Source organism: Sphaeramia orbicularis, chromosome 21, assembly GCF_902148855.1.
Source record: "Sphaeramia orbicularis chromosome 21, fSphaOr1.1, whole genome shotgun sequence".
Lineage (NCBI taxonomy): Eukaryota > Metazoa > Chordata > Actinopteri > Kurtiformes > Apogonidae > Sphaeramia > Sphaeramia orbicularis.
Window position 1 is genome coordinate 9,891,650 of NC_043977.1, and position 20,294 is coordinate 9,911,943.

Below are 20,294 nucleotides of genomic sequence, written 5' to 3' on the forward strand. Positions count from 1 at the left end.
AATCATTTCTTCCTTATCCCATTTCCAACAAACCCTGAAAATTTCATCAAAATCTGTCCATAACTTTTTGAGTTATGTTGCACACTAACGGACAGACAGACAGACAGACAGACAAACAAACCCCGGCAAAAACATAACCTCCTTGGCGGAGGTAAAAATCTTTTGCATTTGTTTGTCTGTCTGATGCAGCCACACATTTAGAAACATAAACATTTTTACACAAATATTTTAGGATAATTGAGATGGTGTCAAATTTTAAGGGTGTTTGAAAACTTCATTACCTCCGCCAACGAGGTTATGTTTTTGCCAGGGTTTGTTTGTTTGTTTGTTTGTCTGTCTGTCTGTTTGTTTGTTTGTCTGTCCATTAGTGTGCAACATAACTCAAAAAGTTATGGACAGATTTGGATGAAATTTTCAGGGTTTGTTGGAAATGGGATAAGGAAGAAATGATTAAATTTTGGTGGTGATCGGGGGTAGGGGGGCCCACGGGGGGGGGGGGGGGGGGGGGGGGGGGCACCGATCAGCCTTGGCGGAGGTCTGCGCTCTCCGAGTGCTTCTAGTTCCACTACTGTACTGTACTACTGACTCTTCATATGAACACAGAACTGAAATATGTCATTAATCATAAATATTAACAGTGAAACACACGGATCAGAGGGAAGAACAACACTACTACTACTACCACCACCAACACTAGTACTACTACTACCACTAGTACTACTACTACCACCTCTAACCCTACTACTACTAATAGTACTACTACTACTCAAATATTTGCGATTGTGTATTTTTACCCTTTTTCCTCTACTGTCCAACAGAACTAAAACATGTCCTTAATCATAAATGTTACCTCAGTGTTTATATGAACTGCATGAAGACACAGACTTCAGACTGACATCAGATCAGTTTATTAATAAAAATATGTGAAATGATACAAACATAAAACTCAAACTAAATCTCTGTGTGATTCTTTACATGTTTTTTGACATGTTTCCGTCCTGTCTGACTCTGATTGGTCCGTTTTCTGTTTCAGGAGTTGGCCGTCGGCGTCTTCATCTTCTTGGCGTCCGGTCGTCTTTTCTGGTCCAGGTTCCTCTTCTGACTCTGCTGATCCAGTCGCTGCTGCTTCTTCTTCATATACTCTGACACATTGTCGTAGTTGACCACGTACAGGTGATCGAAGCGACTGGCGGTCCGGACGGAGGCTGCAACACAACCAATCACAACCATCAGAGGAAACATAACGACGGTCAGAAAAACACAACAGATGGACTGATGACTGATGACTAACCCTTCTGTTATGGTTCAATTTGTTCTATATTTGTTCCGTATTGAGTTTTTCAGTTTAGTTTAATTAACAGGTTTTAAGCTTTTATTCAGATTAAATGACTCGTTTTATTCCAGTTTGTCTTTAGTTTATGAGTTAATTATAGAAACTGAAAAAGGTTGAATTATCCCTCTGATATCAGAGGTCCTGTTAAACAACTAAAGAGTACAATGTGCACAGTGTCGTAGAAATGTCAGACTGTTTTTCATACAGTTTGTTTTTAACTTTTTTTTACATTTCTTTTGTATTTCATCAGCTTGATTCATAAACAAAAACACCAAATACTCAATAACTGTTATATTTTTAACCCTTTAAATGACATGTTTGTAATGTAAACAAACCCTATTTTTTGACACAAAAAAACCCACAAAAACGTTTTCTTTCTTTTTTTTCGGTTTACTGCATAAAAATTGGATTCGTTTTGTCTTCTCACATTTACATCAAAACCTGTCGTCAGCGGCAACCAGTCATGTGATTCTGCAAGTTATTTCTCCCCCTGGTGCCAAGAGGTCAAAGGTCACATGAGATGTGTGTTTATAATAACTCACCGTCCAGTTTATCCCAGTGGATCCTGAAGGCAGCGCTCACTCTGGTCAGGTCAGGACTATCAGTGTCACACTGGGATAAATAAACAAACACACAAATAAAGAAACAAACAAATGATATTGTAATTGTTATTCTGTTTTTATTGTGTAATTGTTTTTAATTCTGTAAAGCACTTTGTGTTGCATCTGTGCATGAAAAGCGCTTTATAAATAAAGGTTGATTGATTGATTGATTGATTGATATAAAACGATTAAAGAAACACCAAACAAACAAACAAACAAACAAACACACAAATAAAAAATTAAGTAAACAATGAGAAGTGATACCACTCAAAAACAATAATTATAATCAAATTAAATCATTACATCTATGTTTAAAGGCTGATTTCTGTTCAACCTTTTTCAGTTTCTATAAATCGAGGCTTTAACTCATAAAACCTGCAAAATTCAAACTAAAGACAAACTCAACTAAAATCACTCATTTTAATTAAATTAATCAACCTGAAACTCATTAATGTATGTACCTGCCACGACCCACATCTGTGGGTGTAGATCTGTAACGGGGAGTGGTCAGAGTCCATCAGCACCCACAGCCGGCCCTCGGGGTCAAAGGTCACATCCAGGGGTTGGTGGGGTGGGGTCAGTCTGCTATGAGGACTGAGCTGGTCCTGGTCCAGACTGAAGAACTGGACCAATGAGACTCTGAGGACAGACAGGACACCAGTAAATACACTGTACAGGTGGTCAACACAGTGACCTCTGACCCCACACCTGTGACCTCTGACCCCACACCTCTGACCCCACACCTGTGACCCCACACCTGTGACCTCTGACCTCACACCTATGACATCCTACTCCTCCTCAACTCTTACTTGTCACAGACGACGGCAATGAGTTGAGCATCAGGTGAGATGTTGATCCGACCAACAGTCAGCCTCTGAAATCAAACACACCCCTCAGTGGATCAGACACTGGAAGGATGATGGGGGGGGGGGGGGGGGTTATTTCCTGTTGTTGTTGTGTTGTCTTACCTTCTCCTTCTCATTGTCGTTGTCTGTTTTCTCTGGATCCATCAGGTCTCGAAGGTCGACGCTCTGCAGGTGACGGCCAGACTCAAACTCCCACAGCCTCAGTGTCCCGTCCTGAACAACAGACCTCAGGTCAGTCATCGGTCAGGGAGGGGGCGTAGATGTTTACAGATCAGGGGGTGGAGTTTAAAATGTCACCAAATCACAACAGTCAACAAACGCAAAATGTCCCTGCATTTTATAAGATTATGTAGAAAATTACTTTATAAGCAGTAAAAAAATATGCATTAAACCAACTACATGTGCACAAAATTAATAAAATAATCACCAAAATGAAAAAGATAAATCAAAATTTAGCAAATAAACAAAAATGGAACAAAAACAAGAAAGACAGAATAATAAATAGTTATTAAATTAAGAAAAGTTGCAAAAAATGAACACAAAATGAACAGAATTATCAAAAAATTAACAAAAAAAATCCATGAAATCACCAAAACGAAAAAATAAAAAGGAAAGAAAGAACAAAATTAACAAAAATTATTTAAATTACTAAAAACAAACAAAAATGAATGATACAAAATAAATTAAAATGAACCCAAAAAGTAAAACAAATCTATCAAGTGAAAAAATGAGGATAAATAAACAAAAAATTGAATGAAATAGGAAAATGAAAATAATAAAACAAAAGTCTAAGTCTATCAAATGACCAAAAACTGAATGAAAATGACAAATTAAACATATAATGAATAAAAAATATTCATTACATGAACAAAAATAGGACCAATGGCCCTGTAGCTTACCGGCCAAATTAAAAGCTTTGGGAAATGTATCCAGATGCCATTTATTATCACCCAGTTATGTGTATTTATTATATTACAGAAATAGCCCATGTTTTGGTCATATTCCAATCAGATCTGTAAAAAATTCAAATTCCAGCTTGATATCATTGATACTTACTGATTCAATCCACTTCTTATCTCTTACAATGGGAACATTTTTCAAAGTCGCACCAAATCCAGAATCGGATCCAGATAGAAATAATTTCAATACCTTGTGTTGACATCATCATAGAGAAGCTGTATACCAAGTTTGAAGTCAATCAGAACTGTAGTTTCGGAGAAGAAGATGATTGAAATGTTTTCCCCATAAGAGCCCATGTTAAATTTTCCATAACGTCCCGGATCCAGAAGAAGATCCTGATCAGCATGTGGACATTATGTTTTGGTCATCTCCCCATCAGGGCTGGACTGTAGAAATTTACACTGGATATCATTTATATTTACTGAGTTATTGTATCAATCCACTTCCTATCTCTTATAATGGCGAAATTTTTCAAAGTGGCACCAAATCCAGAATCAGATCCGGATCCAAATAATTTCACTAACTTTTGTTGACATCATCATACAGAAGCTGTATACCAAGTTTGAAGTCAATTGGAATTGTGGTTTCGGAGAAGAAGACGATTGAAAGTTTTGTAACGGACGACAGACAACGACGACAGACGCCGGATGATGACAATGGCTTACGGCCTGTCGGCCGGTAAGCTAATAAAAATGAGCAAAAAATAAACAAAAACAAACAAATGAATAAAATAGTCAAAAATTTTGAAAATAAACCAAAGAAATTCATCAAATGTAGAAAACTGAACCAAAATGATCCCATTGTTGTAGATTTACCCCTGATCCGGACACGAGACGCTGAGAATGACCTGGAGGAACCAACAGAGCACTGATGAACCTGGGACAGAAGAGACCGGGTCAGTCCAGGTCCAGGTCTAACATTAGTCTGAACATGAAGCGGGTCCTGGACTCACTGTTTGTGTCCCAGACAGAAGGACTGGATGTTGTACGGCGACCGAAGGCAACTCACGCGGATCTTCTCGTCTCGGTCCGAGGTGATGATGAAGCGATCGTCCAATGACAGCGTCTGACGTTAAAAACAGGAGTCATCAGGTTCATTGGATTCAAGAAGAAAATATGAAAGATGCAACAAGATGATGACGAATAGAAGATGCAAAGGGTGAAGGATGAATACACGTAAAAATTTTACAGAAAATCACTGGAGTCACAGTTGTGGAGACGAACGGTGACTTTTTCTGTTTCACATCCTTAAAAAATGGTTAGAATTATTATCTTCAACCTATGAAACATGTTCTATGCATCTGTACATACTTTCAGATGTTTGTTAAATGTTTCCCAGATGTGGATGAAACTGAGGCCTGAACTGAAAACATTATGAAGTAGATTTGATTGGTTTTTCCGTCTGTTCAGCCGGTTCCATCAGTGCTTTGGTTTTCTCACCACCGCCAACACCATGGACAGGTGACCCATCTTCAACTCGCCGTCCTGATCTGGATTCAACACCGAGAACGAGTAAACATCTCCAGATTTATCGGCCGCCAGGAGCTGATCCTCGGCCTGACTGAACGCCAGAGAGGTGCATCTCCTCACCACAAACCTGCACAACATGGAAATCCACCGTTTAAGGAGGTGAATGAGGTTAATGAGATGCCAGATCCCAGCAAAATGTCCCTCCATTGTATACAAACCCTCAGACTATACACAGTAAAAACTAATAGAATAATCAACAAAATGAAAAGAATGAACCAAAAAATATCAAATGAACAAAAAAAATGCATTAAATCAACAAAATGAACAGGAAATTAATATAATCAATAAAATGAAAAAATAAACCAAAATTTATTAAATGAACAAAAATGAAAAGGAAAAAACAAAATGAACAAAAAATATTCATTAAATTAAGAAAACAAGAAAGAAAATTAACAAAATAATGTTCATTGTGGATTCAAAACATAAAGGATCCTTAGACTCACACATGGACAAAAGTATTGGGACAGTTAATCATCAGGAAACTGTAGGACCTGACATTTCTGATCGATGGGTTTTCATATAAATCTGTGCTGCCACATCGTCTGAAAAACCTCTGAGTGTTTCTGTGTGAATTCTTTGTTCTCTGACTTTATGATCCTGTTGGCACTGAAACTTCTGAGTTCACAGAGCATGAGTGTCCCAATACTTTTGTCCACACTGTCTTATTGATCTCCATGTTTGATCCATCAGCTGTTTCAGAGCAGCTCATTCATTGGTCGCTCAGGTGACCTTACCTGACGCTGATGCATCGCCATGACGACGCCTCACATCGGAACAGAATGAGACGTTTGCTGTCGTCGGTCAGGGCCACCAGGTTTCCACATGGAGACACAGCGAACGCCAGGATTCTGTCACTTCTTGTTTCCTCGGCTCCGCCTTCATCACTGACGACACAAACAACGTTCAGACTCATATGCTTCTACACAAATGTCGTCATCCTGCTTCATCCTGGGTGTTTTTACCCGTCAGTCGATGGGTTCTTTGGTTTCTTCTCTGCTGTGCTGCAGTCGAACACAAATGGTTCTCTGAAGAAAAAAGAAGTAAAACAATGCACTTTACTAAGGTCAGTATTTTAGAATTTAATTTTTTTTTTTTTTTTCATTTACACTCTGGTAAATATATTATCAGAGTGATCCATGACACAGACAAGAAAAAAGACAAAACAAGAAAAAAAATATACAAGAAAAAAAGAACATTATTAAATGACAGGACAGAGGTTTAATCACAGATCAATACATTTATTGTTTATCTGTGATTCATTTTATACATTTCATTGCTTTTCTTAAAGTTATACAAACTAAATGAACAATTCTCCCATCACTTTTATTTCTGAGGCCAACTACATCTTCAGCTTGAAATATTCATCATGTTCTAAATATTAAACACATAATAGACAAGTGGCCTTAAAACACTCTGTGAAGGCAAAGAAAGTTTATTGTGAAGCTCAAGAACCAAAATATGCAGAAATATTGATATAAGTCTGGTTCCAGCTTTATATTATACAGTAGTTTGTAACTTATTTTTAATATTAGACAAGAATACATAATCACATAAAATTAAATAAATAAATAATAAATATTTAATCAACAACAAAGAGAAAAAAATATACAATCAATTAAGAGAACAAACACATAAAATGGTCAATAATTGTCAAAATAAAAAGAATAATCAAAAAGCTATCAGCTTAACAAAAACTGGACAAAATGAAAAATTAATCATATCAAAAAGATTCATTAAATCAACCAAATGAGCAAAACAAATTTACAAAAATTTGCTAAAACCGCAACAAAAATGATCCCAAATGAACCAGAAGAACAAGAAAGTAAGTATGAGGTAAAATTTTAAATATTTGATCATTTATTAACATTGCTGATAAAAACATCCATAAGTTCATTTTCTAACATTATCAAACTCAAATTGAATAAAAACATGAATTGATTCAGATCTGAGACATTAAATCATTATATTTCGTTGATATGTTTCTTTTTTTTTAAACTCGTTTCTCAGTATTTATCAGTATGTTATTATTTCATTATCTGCTCAGTCTGATGTTCGATCCATGTGATCCATCACAACTGATGAACTGATCGTGAATCGGGTCACGTGCCGTCCGACCCTCCGTGTTTTAAGGGTTAAACTCACCTGTCCTGTTTACTGTCAACGGCCACGAGCCACCGGTCGCAGGTGGAGATGAACCAGCGTGAACAGAAACCCACGGAGGCAGACATGTCTGATGTTTGGATCATATGGGACCGGACACACGTGGGAGCCGCTTATCTCGCGAGAAATGACGTGACTGACCAGACGACACTCTTTTTTTTTTTTTTTTTTTTTGAGAAAACTTTATTTATTCATCTAATCGCTATTAAATTTGAATAGAAAAAAAAACAGACATTTGAGATATGAGACAAGTCAGTACCAGTTTTAAAGAATATGGAGGAATTTTATTAATTTATTTTAATATTTTAATGGAATTGAAACTTAAATATTAAATGTTCAACAGCTAAAGCAATAAATATTCATATGACCATTGAACTAAAATACACAAATAAAATAAAGCAAATAATAGGAAATATGAAAATGAATGAACGAATGACGAAAAATAAAGAACGAAAACCAAAACAACACTTCGGCTGTTTCCGCCGGCCATGTGACGCCGCTCGTTGCACATCGGAGAGCACGCCCCCTCGAAAAAGTACAGAATGTACACACAGCTGTCTGTGAGGAGAAAAACGGAGATTTATGCACAAAATACGAACATTTAACCTTCGAAACGCGAATATTTACTCAAACAAATAAATACAATATATAACAGGTGAAATACACAACTTTAAAACCCACTGAAACGTGTCGAATTTGTACAAAAAGTCGAGTTAATGAGTCCATATTCACAGTAAAGTTCATTCAGTCAGGCATTCATTCATTCATTCATTCATTTTATCATGTTCTTCGCACAAATACGGAATATAGAGCAGATTAGTGGCTTGTGAAGACAGTCGGATTCCCCACGCACAGGGCTTTAGTCACGCAGGGGGCGTGAACTGTGAGTCCATGCGTTACATAAAAGGTGCTAAACTGGACTGAGCCATGTCCACGCAGCTGTAAGGAGCTCCCGCAGAACCGAGCAGAACCGAGCAGGAGTTACACACGGAGCCTTATTCACCACAAGGTAACGGGTCAAACCACCGACACGTGTTTAACTTATTTGCCACTGTATGTGCACGATGTTTATCGGTTCATCTTCATCCTGTATTTTCATGCACTGTTTCCCTGTGCTGTTCCATATAAAATAATCTACTGCAGATTAAATATGTCGACTGATGCTGTTCTTAATATTATTATTATGTTGATTTACTAGTGTCTGTGTCATTTGTTTTGCTTTGCAGCTTTAGCTGCACAGAAACATGGCGGCTTCCCTGCTGAGGATAGGACGACTGGGTTATTGTGTCAAGGTAAAACAATCTAAAACATGTACAATATCAACATCAATCTGTTATTTATGAGTTATTTCACTGTTTATTCTGAACCTATGATGAGTTTATAACAGTGAGTGATATGAGCTGAATCACACAGTTTGGTTGAAGTGCATGTGTGAGGCTTAAGGCAGACACAGGCCTGACACCAGAGGAATGTCACTTTGACACAAGAACATCATTCATGTCCACCACATTCTGCTTAGTTTAGTGTTTGAGGACAGAATGGAGCTCATTGGAAGGGTAGAAACGAGCAAACAGGCCCTTTACTTCACAAAAAGTACAAATCAAAAAACTGTCTTACAATACAAGTATCAATAATGTGTTATAAGAGTTCCATAAAGTAGCTGAAGTAGTATTTCAATGTTCTAAAATTATTCTGTTGCAGTAAAAGGATCCATGTTGTACTATAAAAAATATTCCTGTTAGAGTAAAAGTACCAATACATTCGTGTACAAATACTCAGTTATGTTAAAAGTACCAATATGCATTACAAAAGAATTATGTAAAATAGTGTTAGTACTCTTATTATACTATAGTTCTTTTCCCAGAGTGTAGTGATGTGTTTAAAACTAGAATAGAATAGAATAGAATAGAATAGAATAGAATAGAATAGAATAGATCTTTATCGTCACAGGAACAATGAGAATCAGTTTAGTAGCAAAAGCACTTAGTGCAAAAAAGACTATAAAAATATCACACAAAATACTAAAGAAAAATGTAGGCATGTGCAAAAAGCTACTGAATAAAATATTAAATATACATATACTTCTAAAGTACTACTAAAAGTATGGAGATATACAAAAGCTACCTCTATACTGCAGATGAGATGTATGTACAACAAATAAGGATATATGCAGGTAATATAGGATATATACAAGATAAGATTATATTCAGATAATGTCACATGTAATTGAAAGAAGCAGTTTATCATCATGACAGAGAAAAGAAGTAAACTGGACTGATGAGTTAATGTCTGCAGCTCTAGTAGAAAAAGTACTGTGAAATACATGGAATAAATACATGAAATGTGGTAGAAAGTGGAAATTTATATAAAAGGCCTGTTTCTACTGACCTGTTTATGCACAAAAACTCACCTGTGTTTACGTGGAGTTATTTTTAAGACTAGATTAAAGTCGGACTGTGTTAACCTCTTACACCGCTGACGGTACGAGTACAGACTCGCACATCGACTTAAGGGAAACTCACTGAACCTGGTTGTTTTTCTTCATTTCCATCGTGTGATGGTGTCTTCAGCCTCTGTTTGAGGTGTTTTGTTCTGTCAGTGTTTGCAGGCTGAGAGCTGGGTTTCTCTGAGCAGAACGTCTACAGCCGCCACCTTCAGCTCCAAATCTGGGGGATCCAAGAAGTCCACAAAGAAGAACACGCCAGGTAGGTTCAGACTATCACTGCTGCTTTTATGATAGATCAACTGAACTTGAGGTGGATCATACATGAACTGAACCTGAGGTGGATCATACATGAGCTGAACCTGAGGTGGATCATACTTGAACTGTGACACAAGGCTAGAAAAACACACCGGGCCACAGTGGAACACAGAGACTAAAGAGTTAAAACCTTTGTTTTATCATAAACACCAGACTCTTAAAGCCTGTTTCTCTGTTTAAGGTGTTTCCCTATAGGAGGATCTTTGACATTGCATGTGTTGTAGAACCAATCAGAATGTAACTTACAGCTTTGACAGATGTTATATGCATCATATAAGCATCATTGTCCAGACACTGATAATGAAACATCAGCAGATCAAGTTATTAAACAACTTACAGATTGCTGTTTGTTTTATTTTTCTTCTAAAACGTAGAATGTACTGAAGCTAAAAATCATATAAAAAACACACAAATAATGATATTCGAACTGTTCCGCTTATCCCTGGGTTGCGGGGGCAGCAGTCTCAGCAGAGGAGCCCACACAGCCCTCCCCCTAGCCACTTCCACCAGCTCCTCTGGGGGAAGCCCAAGGTGTTTCCAGGCCGGGTCAGAGATATCCCTCCAGCGTGTCCTGAATCGGCCCCGAGGTCTCCTCCCGGACGGACATGCCTGAAACACTTCCCCAGGGAGGCGTTCAGGAGGCATCTTCACTAGAGGCCTGAACCACTTCAACTGGCTCCTCTCAATGTGGAGGAGCAGCGGCTCTACTCGGAGTTCCTCCCAGATGTCGGAGCTCCTCACCCTGTCTCTAAGGCTGAGCCCGACCACCCTGCAGAGGAAACCCATTTCAGCTGCATGTACTCACAACCTCAAATAAAATATCAGATCATACTGTTGGACAGAAGAGGCCAAAATCTTAATCACGGTGGAAGTTGGACACTCAGCATCTGTTTACTTTTAAAGCAGTTTATTTTCTTGACAGACGGTTGTATTGAGGTTGTGAAGTCACAACACACGACTGTCTACAATGATGTTCTATCAGGAATTCTACATTAGTAATTACAAACTGACCCATAAGCATAACTACTATTGCTTAATTCCTTTGCCAAAATAATGCATAAAGATTCCAGCTATAATAACAGCTAGCTGTGCTAATGTTAGCAGTGACATGGCTAGTTAATTAGGCTATCTCGCTAGCTACCCTTCAAATTAATGTTTTTATTCATTAAATGTAGTTTATATAACTATTGTCACAGTCAGTGGTATGATGTTAATCATTAGCTTAAATGACTTGTTGGCGTTTAACAGAACATTAAGCAGTTAACTCTGTTTTCCATTACATTAGCAGTAGCGTTAGCTTAGTGACTTTCACCCCTTGTCCTTTACTAGTCTCACATCCTGATCCATAACAGAACCCCAGTTTGTTCTGCACAAAATGAAACTTATTCTCTATCATTGTGGTAAAATCGTGCAGTTTATGGTGAAACAGGATTTCATATTAAATCCTTTTTTTTTTTTTTGTAAAGAGTGTTTAAAATGGTCTGTAATGCCATTGAAGTACAGGATTGTCTACATTTTTTATTCAACTTTACTGTCCTTCAGTCAAAGGACATTGAAAAGTGTTATGTGGTTCCAGAAACTAGCGTAGAAATAATTGATACAGCAATAGATTTACTAAAGATAAAATGAAATGCAATAACTTTATTTGTTATAACCTCTCAGTCTGAACTTGCAAACTGTCAATAAATTACTAGCTACCATTAGCTGTTATTAGCTAGTCAGCTAATGTTAGCGAATTGACAGTGCAACTGAATCTGTCTTCCTACCGGCAATGCGAACCAACATCTGACTTCAGTGATACAGGGACCTAATGGCCCATAGCATTGGGTCATGGACCTTATACTCCCAAAGCACCCCCCACAGGATAGGGGACATGGTCAAATGCCTTCTCCAAATCCACAAAACACCAGTGGATCAGATGAGCAAACTCCCATGAACCCTCTAGTACCCTGTAGAGGGTAAGGAGTGCTCCATGTTCCAGTGTTCCATGACTGGGTCAAAAACCATGTTAATCCTCCTGAGTCCAGGGTTGGACTGTCGGTCTAACTCTCCTCTCCAGTACCCTGGTGTAGGCCTTCCCAAGGAGTTAGTTGGAACACACGCTCCAGTCCCCCTTCTTAAACAGGGGAACCACAGCCATGGTCTGCCAATCCGGTGGTACTGTCCCTGTCCTCCATGTGATGTTGAAGAGGTATGTCAACCAAGAGAACCCCACAACATCTAGAACTTTAAGAAACTGAAGACAGATTTCATCCACCCCTAGGGCCCGGCCACCAAGGAGTTGTCCAGTTACCTTGGAGACCTCAGCCTGAATGATGGGCAAGCCTGCCCAGGGCTCTGCTTCATCCACAAAAGGTGTGAGGACGGGGTTTAGAAGATCCTCAAAGTAGTCCTTCCAATACCCGTGGAGTCCTGCTTCTCCCTCCTGAGTCACCTGACTGTTTCCTAGTACTTGTTTGAGTCAAGTTCCATAACCTGAGGTACTACAAGTACTACCCACGCCTGCTCTGCACCTCTCACCCTCCAGACAACTTCAGAATAGAAAAGAGTTCAAACCCTCTGTGGGAGACTGGTTCCAAAGCCACTGCAGAGCATAGAGGTGAACCCGGCTAGATCTAATCGGTATCGCTCAACCTCTCGCACCAACTCAGGCAAAATCTTTTCCACCAGGAAGGTGATGTTCCTAGAACCAGTTTAGGCAGTTGAGGATCAGATCACCAAGGCTTCCTGGGCACCTCTAAGTCTAAAAAAAAGCCAGTGTTACCAACACCTAAAGCAGCAGTGACCAAATACAAATACTTCTTCAGAAACGGTGATCCACAGACTAATGAAAGATGAAAGGAGCAAGGAATTAAGAAAATACAGCCAACGGTTAAATGAAGAAAAAATACAATAACAGATCATTCAATGTCTGTGTAGCAACTTTATGTTATAACCAGTATGAGTAGACATACTTTTAATAAATATGCAGTTCCTTTGCACGTCGGACCATTTTCACTCCTGACTTTCTTTCCACAGGTTTTGAAGATAATGTCACACCTGTGTCAGTGTGATTATGGTATTACGTTGTTAAAATAACTTGGTAATTGTTAATGTTAAAGTTGTTGTCAGGAGGTTTTTATTTCTTTTCTTTAAAACAAAAACCCTGCATTTTTTAGCTAAGTCAAAGCCCTTTCATACATACTTTTTATAATATATACCTGATCTCACACTCCAGGATATCTTTGGCTTTTCAACTCATCATGTTTGGGTTTTGGTAAATGTGGTGTTTGATTCATATTTCAGCCGTAAACACACAGTATGTCTTTGAAAAAATAATCCATCTTGTCTGCTTACCCTTCTCCGAACCAGAACAAACCCAGCCTAAAACGTACTTCGATATAGAGAAACTTGTCCAGCACAAGACACTTGAACCTCCCACAAAAGTTTCTTCAGCTGTCGCTGCTGCAGCAGCTGAAGCTGCAGCAAAGCCAGCCTCAGAACCCACACCCTCTGCTTCAGCTGAACCTGTGGTAGAAGCTGCAACACCCGTGGTAGAGGCCACACCTGCTGCTGAGGCCATCCCTGAAGCAACTCCGGCAGCTGAAGCACCTCCTGTTGTTGAAGCTGTGCCAGAACCAGCTGCGCCGCCTGCTGAAGCTGCACCGGCAGCTGAAGCTGCTGCAGAAGCCACACCAGTGGTTGAAGCTGCAACTGAAGCTGTTGTAGAAGCTGTTGCAGAAGCTGCGCCGGTAGTTGAAGCTGCAGCTGAAGCCGTTGTAGAAGCTGTTGCGGAAGCTGCGCCAGTAGTTGAAGCTGCCACTGAAGCCGTTGTTGAAGCTGTTGCGGAAGCTGCACCGGTAGTTGAAGCTGCCGCTGAAGCTGTTGTTGAAGCTGCACCAGTGGCCGAAACTGTGGCTGTAGCTGAAGCTGTTGTCGAAGCTGTTGCAGAAGCTGCACCAGTAGTTGAAGCTGCAGCTGAAGCTGTTGTAGAAGCTATTGTAGAAGCTGCACCAGAACCACCTGCTGAGGTGACACCTGAAGCTGCACCTGCTGTTGAAGCTGCTGCTGAGCCTGTAGCTGAAGCTGCCCCTGTTGAAGCTGCTGCTGAGCCTGTGGTTGAAGCAGCCCCTGTAGAAGCTGAAGCGGCCCCTGTTGAAGCTGAAGCTGCCCCTGTTGAAGCTGCTGCTGAGCCTGTGGTTGAAGCGGCCCCTGTAGAAGCTGAAGCGGCCCCTGTTGAAGCTGAAGCTGCCCCTGTTGAAGCTGCTGCTGAGCCTGTGGTTGAAGCGGCCCCTGTTGAAGCTGAAGCGGCCCCTGTTGAAGCTGAAGCGGCCCCTGTTGAAGCTGAAGCGGCTCCTGTTGAAACTGCAGCTGAAGTTGCCCCCCCTGCAGAGGAGCTGGTGGATCCTGCTCCAGTCGTGGCTGAAGCTGCAGGAGAGGAGCTTCAGATGGACGCCCCGGTGGAGTCTCCTGAGGGTACACACTCCCCCCTCCCCTCAACCCTTCTCTTTCCTCTGTGGACCCTCCAGTCTACCAGCAGTCATGTCATCACCTTTTATTTGAACTGACCGTAGTCGTTTGTGATGAATTTTAAGGGTAAACTGTAAAGATACGGACATCACAAACACAAACACTCCTTTTTGTTTTATCTCTGTGCAGCTTCTTCTTAGCACTGCCGTAGTCATGCATTTGTATCCCATCACGACGCCACGGCTCCTGTTTCAAGTAGCTGTAGTTTTGATCACTTTGGTCAGTTTTCTGTGCTGTGGATTTTTTTCAACAAATCCCACAAAAAGACTGATCAGCAATGAATTCACCCTACGGACAGTACTGTTAGTGTATGTTTTACCTTCTTTAGCTTAACTGTCTTTGTTTTAGAGTTCCTCAACTGTCTAATAAAGCTCAGGTATAAGTGAAGGGTGAAACTCACTAAGCTAACGCTAAGGGACTGGAAACACAAGAGAAGATAAACACTTCCATTTTTAGCTACTTGCTAAATGTTAGCACAATTGTGTACAGTGGCACTAGTTGTAGGCTAGCTACCTGAATAAGCATGTGAGCTGATAGACCAAACAGAGATGTCAAATTAATTAACGTGGCTAAGTTTAAATCTGTCATTTATCTGGTATAGCAAGTAAACTATAAATATATGTCACAGTTAAAAAAAAAAACAATTAAGTAACTAAAACTACATGGATTTAAGTCTAAATTTACTGCTTTGTAAAAATGTGCTAACAAATCAGCTATTGTAATTAAGTAAAGCAACCTTCATGACACATCTTGGCTAATGTATGTAAGGATGCTAACCATCTGAATTCTAGATGATGGTTAACTTCATGAAACATAGACTGGTTTAGCTAAGTTTAAGCAAAATCTACTATGTTTATTTGATATAGTAATCTGATTTAATAGACTTTATGGTCATGTAATAAACTGTAAACTATATGAAACATTTGCTAATGTAGCTAAGCGATGCTAACAAGCTGCGTATTGTAGTTAAGTGACGGTAAACTTCATGAAACATTGTTTTCTTTTGTATATAGCAAATGAACTTTGGAAATAACTGTGGTGGTGCTGTGAATGTTCTACCTGTAGATTTTATGACATGTTATTGTAGCTGATTGAGGTTGGATTCATTGCTGCCGTTGGTCTGTGTATGATTTTTTTTTTTTTTTTTTAAACTAAAGCACAGAAAACGACCGTACTTTCAGTCACCGTTTCGTGTCTGTACCGCCTCTGTCCTCATGATGCATGTGTCGACTCCATTGCATTTCAGCCTGTTTGTACATTTCTTTTCTCACTAATTTCTTCCTGTTCACTAATTGCACTCATTTCTTTTATCGTGCATATGTCACAGTCATCTCTTCTCCTCATCTTTTTATTTAATTTTTCTGTTTTTGTTATCACCTTAATGCCATAATGTTTCCGATCCACAGTTTTATTTCCAGCCTTCTTTCCTCACATGGTGATTAATCCTCAGCTCGGTTATGGTTTCATTTTTTTATTGCTCTGTTTTGTTTTGTTTTTTTTCTTTTTTATTCCTGGTGTTTCTTACAGTAAAGGTAAAGTTAGAGCTGCAGATCTCACTGGTGAAGGAGAAAAACCTCTGTCATCTTATTATTTTACACCAAACCTCTTTCCTCTTGTTTTTTTGTCTTGTTTAGGGGTTTGCACGGTAAAAGTAATGCACCCACATGTATTTTCTGATGGATAATGTGTAATTGTTAACCTTCTTTCCTGTTCTTTCACTGAAGCGCTGGGTGACATGTACTGCACTGTGGCTGCTGTGTTTGACTTGAATTAATGGACCGTGTCTGCATCAGTGTGGATTGGACTTTCCTTTATTCGACTGGTTGCAGCCTTTATTACTTTACAGCAGCAGCGTAAATGTGTAGTTTAGCATGAGCCGACCGTCCACCAGCCTGGTGCATGATGGGGTTTATTCGTTCTTCTCATGGGCAGCTCACACCCAAAGGCATGGACTGAATATATTGTCTTTAAGGGGAGTTAATTCATGTGTCTTTGCTCCCTCTCAGGACAAATGGACCCCATTCAGAAGCTTTTCTTAGACTCCATACGTGAATACTCCTCAAAAAGCCAGTAAGTGTTTCATTTCTTGCATCTTGTTTTTTTCAGTTGTACCCTGCTGTTGTACCCTTCTACTTTGTCTGTCAAAGCACTTTGTAAACTCAGTTTTTAAAGGTGCTATATGAATTAAGTTATTTCCCACCAAAGCTGTTTGTATCTCATACAGCTGGTGTAGTAGGAGTATGAGTAGGGTTTCTCTTTAAAAAAAAATTATCCAGCAAAAACAATCTTCCAGATTAAAACTAATACTAATAAAATAAAAACATATTTTATTTAAAGGCACCTTTTTGGGCCCACAAGGACACCGTACAGAAAGAATTATCAATAAAAACAGTATCAATATCCGAATAAACAGTTTATACATAGAATAATAAGATGTAATAACCTGTACAATACAGTGAATGAACTGGAAAAAAAAAAAGTTTAAATCTATCACGTATTATGTTTTTTTTTTAACTTAAATTTTTTTTTTCATTAAATTGATGATTTTGTTCAATTTTTCTTCATGCTTTTGATTATTTTGTTTTTCTTTCATTTCCTTGCTATTTTTTTTTTCCTTATTTTGAGCATTTTTTTGTTTATTGTTTATTTGACTAGTTAATATTATGTTAATTTCATTGAATATATTGTACGTTTTTATCAGGTTCTGGATTATTTTTTTGTATTTTTCTTAATTTTATTTAATTTATTTTGTCAATTTTCTTGATTTCTTTCTTTTTTTGTATTATTCTTTTTTTCTTTTCTTTTTTTATATCAATCAATCTACAGCTAAAAACTAATGTTCTCAGACAAAACATCAGTCACATGAAGATACTAAAACTTCCAGGTGTTTTCTTCAGTTGATTGGTCACATCCAAACTGTGTTTTTATAATAATATGATGATAATATTGATAATATATGATAATTGATCTGCAGATAAACCAGCGGTCAACGTTTGTTTCATAGTTTGGTTTGATTTGTGTCTGTCTAGGTTTGATTTTAAACTCCAGGACATCGTTTTGTTTTCTTTTTGTGACGCCTGTGTTTGTTTCAGGGCGACCGGTGCTCTGGTGGATGCCGGTCCAGAGTATCAGAAGGCTTTGGCCGAGGAGATCGCCAAACTACAGAGACTGTACGGAGGAGGAGACCTGGCATCGTTCCCAGAGTTCACATTCACAGGTAAAACTGGAAGAACCAACAGGAAACAGCTACCACAATGAATGAATGAATGAATGAATGAAAGATGAGTCTTCTTCTTCTCCTTCTTCACAGATGCACTGTGCATATTATAACATAATTACTTTTTTTTATGTGTACATTAATTGTTGTGCTGCTACTGGAACATTAATTTCCTGAGGGATCAATAAAATTCAGTCTAATCCAAAGTGAAGGATCATCTATAATGAGTGAATTGTGTTTTTCGATTCCAGAGCCCAAGTTCGACGAGGTTTCCCAGAAGTGAACGTCAGCACTTTGACCTTTTCTACCGTCGCCTCATCCTTGTACATCTTTGCTTCCTTGTCTGCTTCCAGTTGCCGCTATGACCTTTGACCTCTGACCTCTAGAGCTTTTCTTTTAGCTGTAAATGACACTGAGCTGAAGCTTAGTTAGATGTAGGTTTTTTGGCGTCTAGAGCTGTGAAATAAGCTGAATATGGAGAAACTGAATAAAGTCAAGGTCGAATATATCCATCATGACTTTGTCTTTATCTGTCAATGACGTCAGGATGAATGAACATAATACTAGAGTTTTAGTATTTAGAATATAGTTTAGAAATGTTTACGAGAAAGAAACAAGACATTTGTCATCTTGTATACGGACAGATTTTCAGTTTCAGAAACTTAGCTACATTTTATACAACGAATGATTCTAAATTAGCAGATTATTTACAGCTGATGGTAAATTACCGTACATAACTGTAGTAGTAATATTGGTTTTTAAAGAAAGATGAAAATATAACGTATGTTTCTGGGTAAAACTCATAAAATTAATCTGGAAACATTTAAAACTTTGATCAAAGTAAAGTTTGAGGTTAGATCATACTTCAAAAGAAAGGCATATGCAAAAAAAAATAAGAGGAAATGGAGAATAAAGAGGAAAAATTCAAAATAAAACTAACAGTTTTGTATCTTTATATCCATAATAGATCCAGGGAAGAAATAGATTAAATAAACTTGAAATGTGAGAAAATACAACAAAATAATATTATTCTGCGAGAAAAGTGGCAGATGAACTCACTTTTTTTATGCTTATTTGAGGTGCTTGTTTCTCTGTTGAGGTTTTATTTTCCAGAAACATGGTCAAAACTCCAAGACACTTAATCATATGGATAAAATTAGTTTTAATTTATATAACAAACTTTTGGAAACATCCAGGTTTTTATGATTTTTCAGAGGCATTTTCCTGTTCCTATTGTTTTGTATTATGCAATAACTAATAGATTTATTTTGTCCAAACACATATAAATGTCAACAGTCAATTAAACCATGCTGTGACATCACATTAGATAATTAAAATGAGGCTACAGTTTATTCTGTTTATTCTCCAATCTCGTTGTACATTCAGTACAATGACAATAAAGGGCATTCTATCTATTCTATTCATGGTGTAAACAAAGCTAAAGGCTGAAGTAGGGTGTGGGATTTGTTTTTGTTTTGTCAGTTTTTCCTTTTTTTTTTTTAATTGAACTTAGTTTTAGGTTGTTTTTTTTTTTTAAATATTGGTATTGTTATTTTTATCTTTTGGACATTTTGCTTTATGTTGTTTTGCTTTTTTTTTTTCTCCAAATTTTTTAAAATAATTTTTGTATTTGACTTAATTTTTATTATTTATTTTTATTGTTTATTTTTATTTAATTTTTAAAAAAGTCTTTGACCACGTTGTGTATATAAAATGAACCTGTTCTCCAACCTGTTGTCAGTGGAACAGGACATTTCTACATATATTTCATTCAAAATCTGCTCTTATTCAGTCGATAACATTAGTTTTGAAGGTTTGATGAATATTCAGTTTACTACAAATATCAAACATTTCAATACCATTTAAAAACTGACTTAAATCCATATACACAATAGACACATGCATGTGTTTGTAAAATGTAATAAGATTAAGAGGTTTTAGAGTTTCAGATCCACTAAACCTGGGGGGAGCAAAAAGAATTAAAAGGTGGAGGGCAGCGCCCGTGGTATCGTACCCAAGGCCCGCGGACCGACAGGGTGAGATCATTGGACAATATGAGGAAGTAGCCACTGAGCCAAACCTCCACCCGTTTACAAATGAGCAGAATGGACTATATAAAGATTGACATCAGGAAGTGACCGTGAACGCACCACTACACAGACACCCGAATAACTCTAGTGTTATTTATAATGTTACTGACCTGGATTCAAAGAGAAATCACAAAATATTGTAGGAACATGAGACTGAACAACATTCAGACAGAATTAAACTTTTAATCTATAAAACTAATGTGTTTAGCGCCTTCTACAGGTACATTTATTCATTACATGTATCCTTTATAAAACATAAAATCCTAA

General features: G+C 38.0%; 2 protein-coding genes across 4 annotated transcripts; one reads left to right on the forward strand and one right to left on the reverse strand.

Annotated features, from left to right (window-relative positions):
- Positions 1 to 885: 885 nt before the first annotated feature.
- Positions 886 to 7,587, reverse strand: wdr4 (WD repeat domain 4). Its single transcript, XM_030125070.1, has 11 exons — positions 7,433 to 7,587; positions 6,253 to 6,315; positions 6,025 to 6,174; positions 5,201 to 5,357; positions 4,714 to 4,826; positions 4,577 to 4,637; positions 2,904 to 3,014; positions 2,745 to 2,809; positions 2,397 to 2,574; positions 1,876 to 1,945; positions 886 to 1,205 (listed from the first exon to the last, which is right to left on the reverse strand). Exons 1-11 carry the CDS (start codon positions 7,534 to 7,536, stop codon positions 1,030 to 1,032), a joined length of 1,248 nt encoding a protein of 415 aa, XP_029980930.1. The 5' UTR covers positions 7,537 to 7,587; the 3' UTR covers positions 886 to 1,029.
- Positions 7,588 to 8,217: 630 nt separating this feature from the next.
- LOC115412506 (fibrous sheath CABYR-binding protein) lies at positions 8,218 to 18,452 on the forward strand. Of its 3 annotated transcripts, none has more exons than XM_030125064.1 (8): positions 8,218 to 8,459; positions 8,677 to 8,742; positions 10,050 to 10,155; positions 13,563 to 14,513; positions 14,556 to 14,666; positions 16,727 to 16,790; positions 17,813 to 17,937; positions 18,189 to 18,452. In XM_030125064.1, the coding sequence occupies exons 2-8, from the start codon at positions 8,695 to 8,697 to the stop codon at positions 18,218 to 18,220; spliced, it is 1,437 nt and encodes a 478-aa protein (XP_029980924.1). In that variant the 5' UTR covers positions 8,218 to 8,459; positions 8,677 to 8,694; the 3' UTR covers positions 18,221 to 18,452. The 3 variants fall into 3 exon arrangements, with proteins under 3 accessions (XP_029980924.1, XP_029980925.1, XP_029980923.1); XM_030125065.1 differs by having other exon boundaries at positions 13,563 to 14,492; XM_030125063.1 differs by having other exon boundaries at positions 8,219 to 8,459; positions 13,563 to 14,666.
- The last annotated feature ends 1,842 nt before the right edge of the window (positions 18,453 to 20,294 follow it).

Coding starts and splice junctions, on each gene's coding strand:
- wdr4 (XM_030125070.1), bottom strand. CDS start 7,536: ATGATCCAAACATCAGACATGTCTGCCTCCGTGGGTTTCTGTTCACGC. Junction 6,175..6,252: donor AAGAACCCATCGACTGACGG/GTAAAAACACCC, acceptor TTGTGTCGTCAG/TGATGAAGGCGGAGCCGAGG. Junction 2,810..2,903: donor ACGACAATGAGAAGGAGAAG/GTAAGACAACAC, acceptor GTTTGATTTCAG/AGGCTGACTGTTGGTCGGAT.
- LOC115412506 (XM_030125063.1), top strand. CDS start 8,695: ATGGCGGCTTCCCTGCTGAGGATAGGACGACTGGGTTATTGTGTCAAG. Junction 14,667..16,726: donor CCCGGTGGAGTCTCCTGAGG/GTACACACTCCC, acceptor GCTCCCTCTCAG/GACAAATGGACCCCATTCAG. Junction 16,791..17,812: donor GAATACTCCTCAAAAAGCCA/GTAAGTGTTTCA, acceptor TGTTTGTTTCAG/GGCGACCGGTGCTCTGGTGG.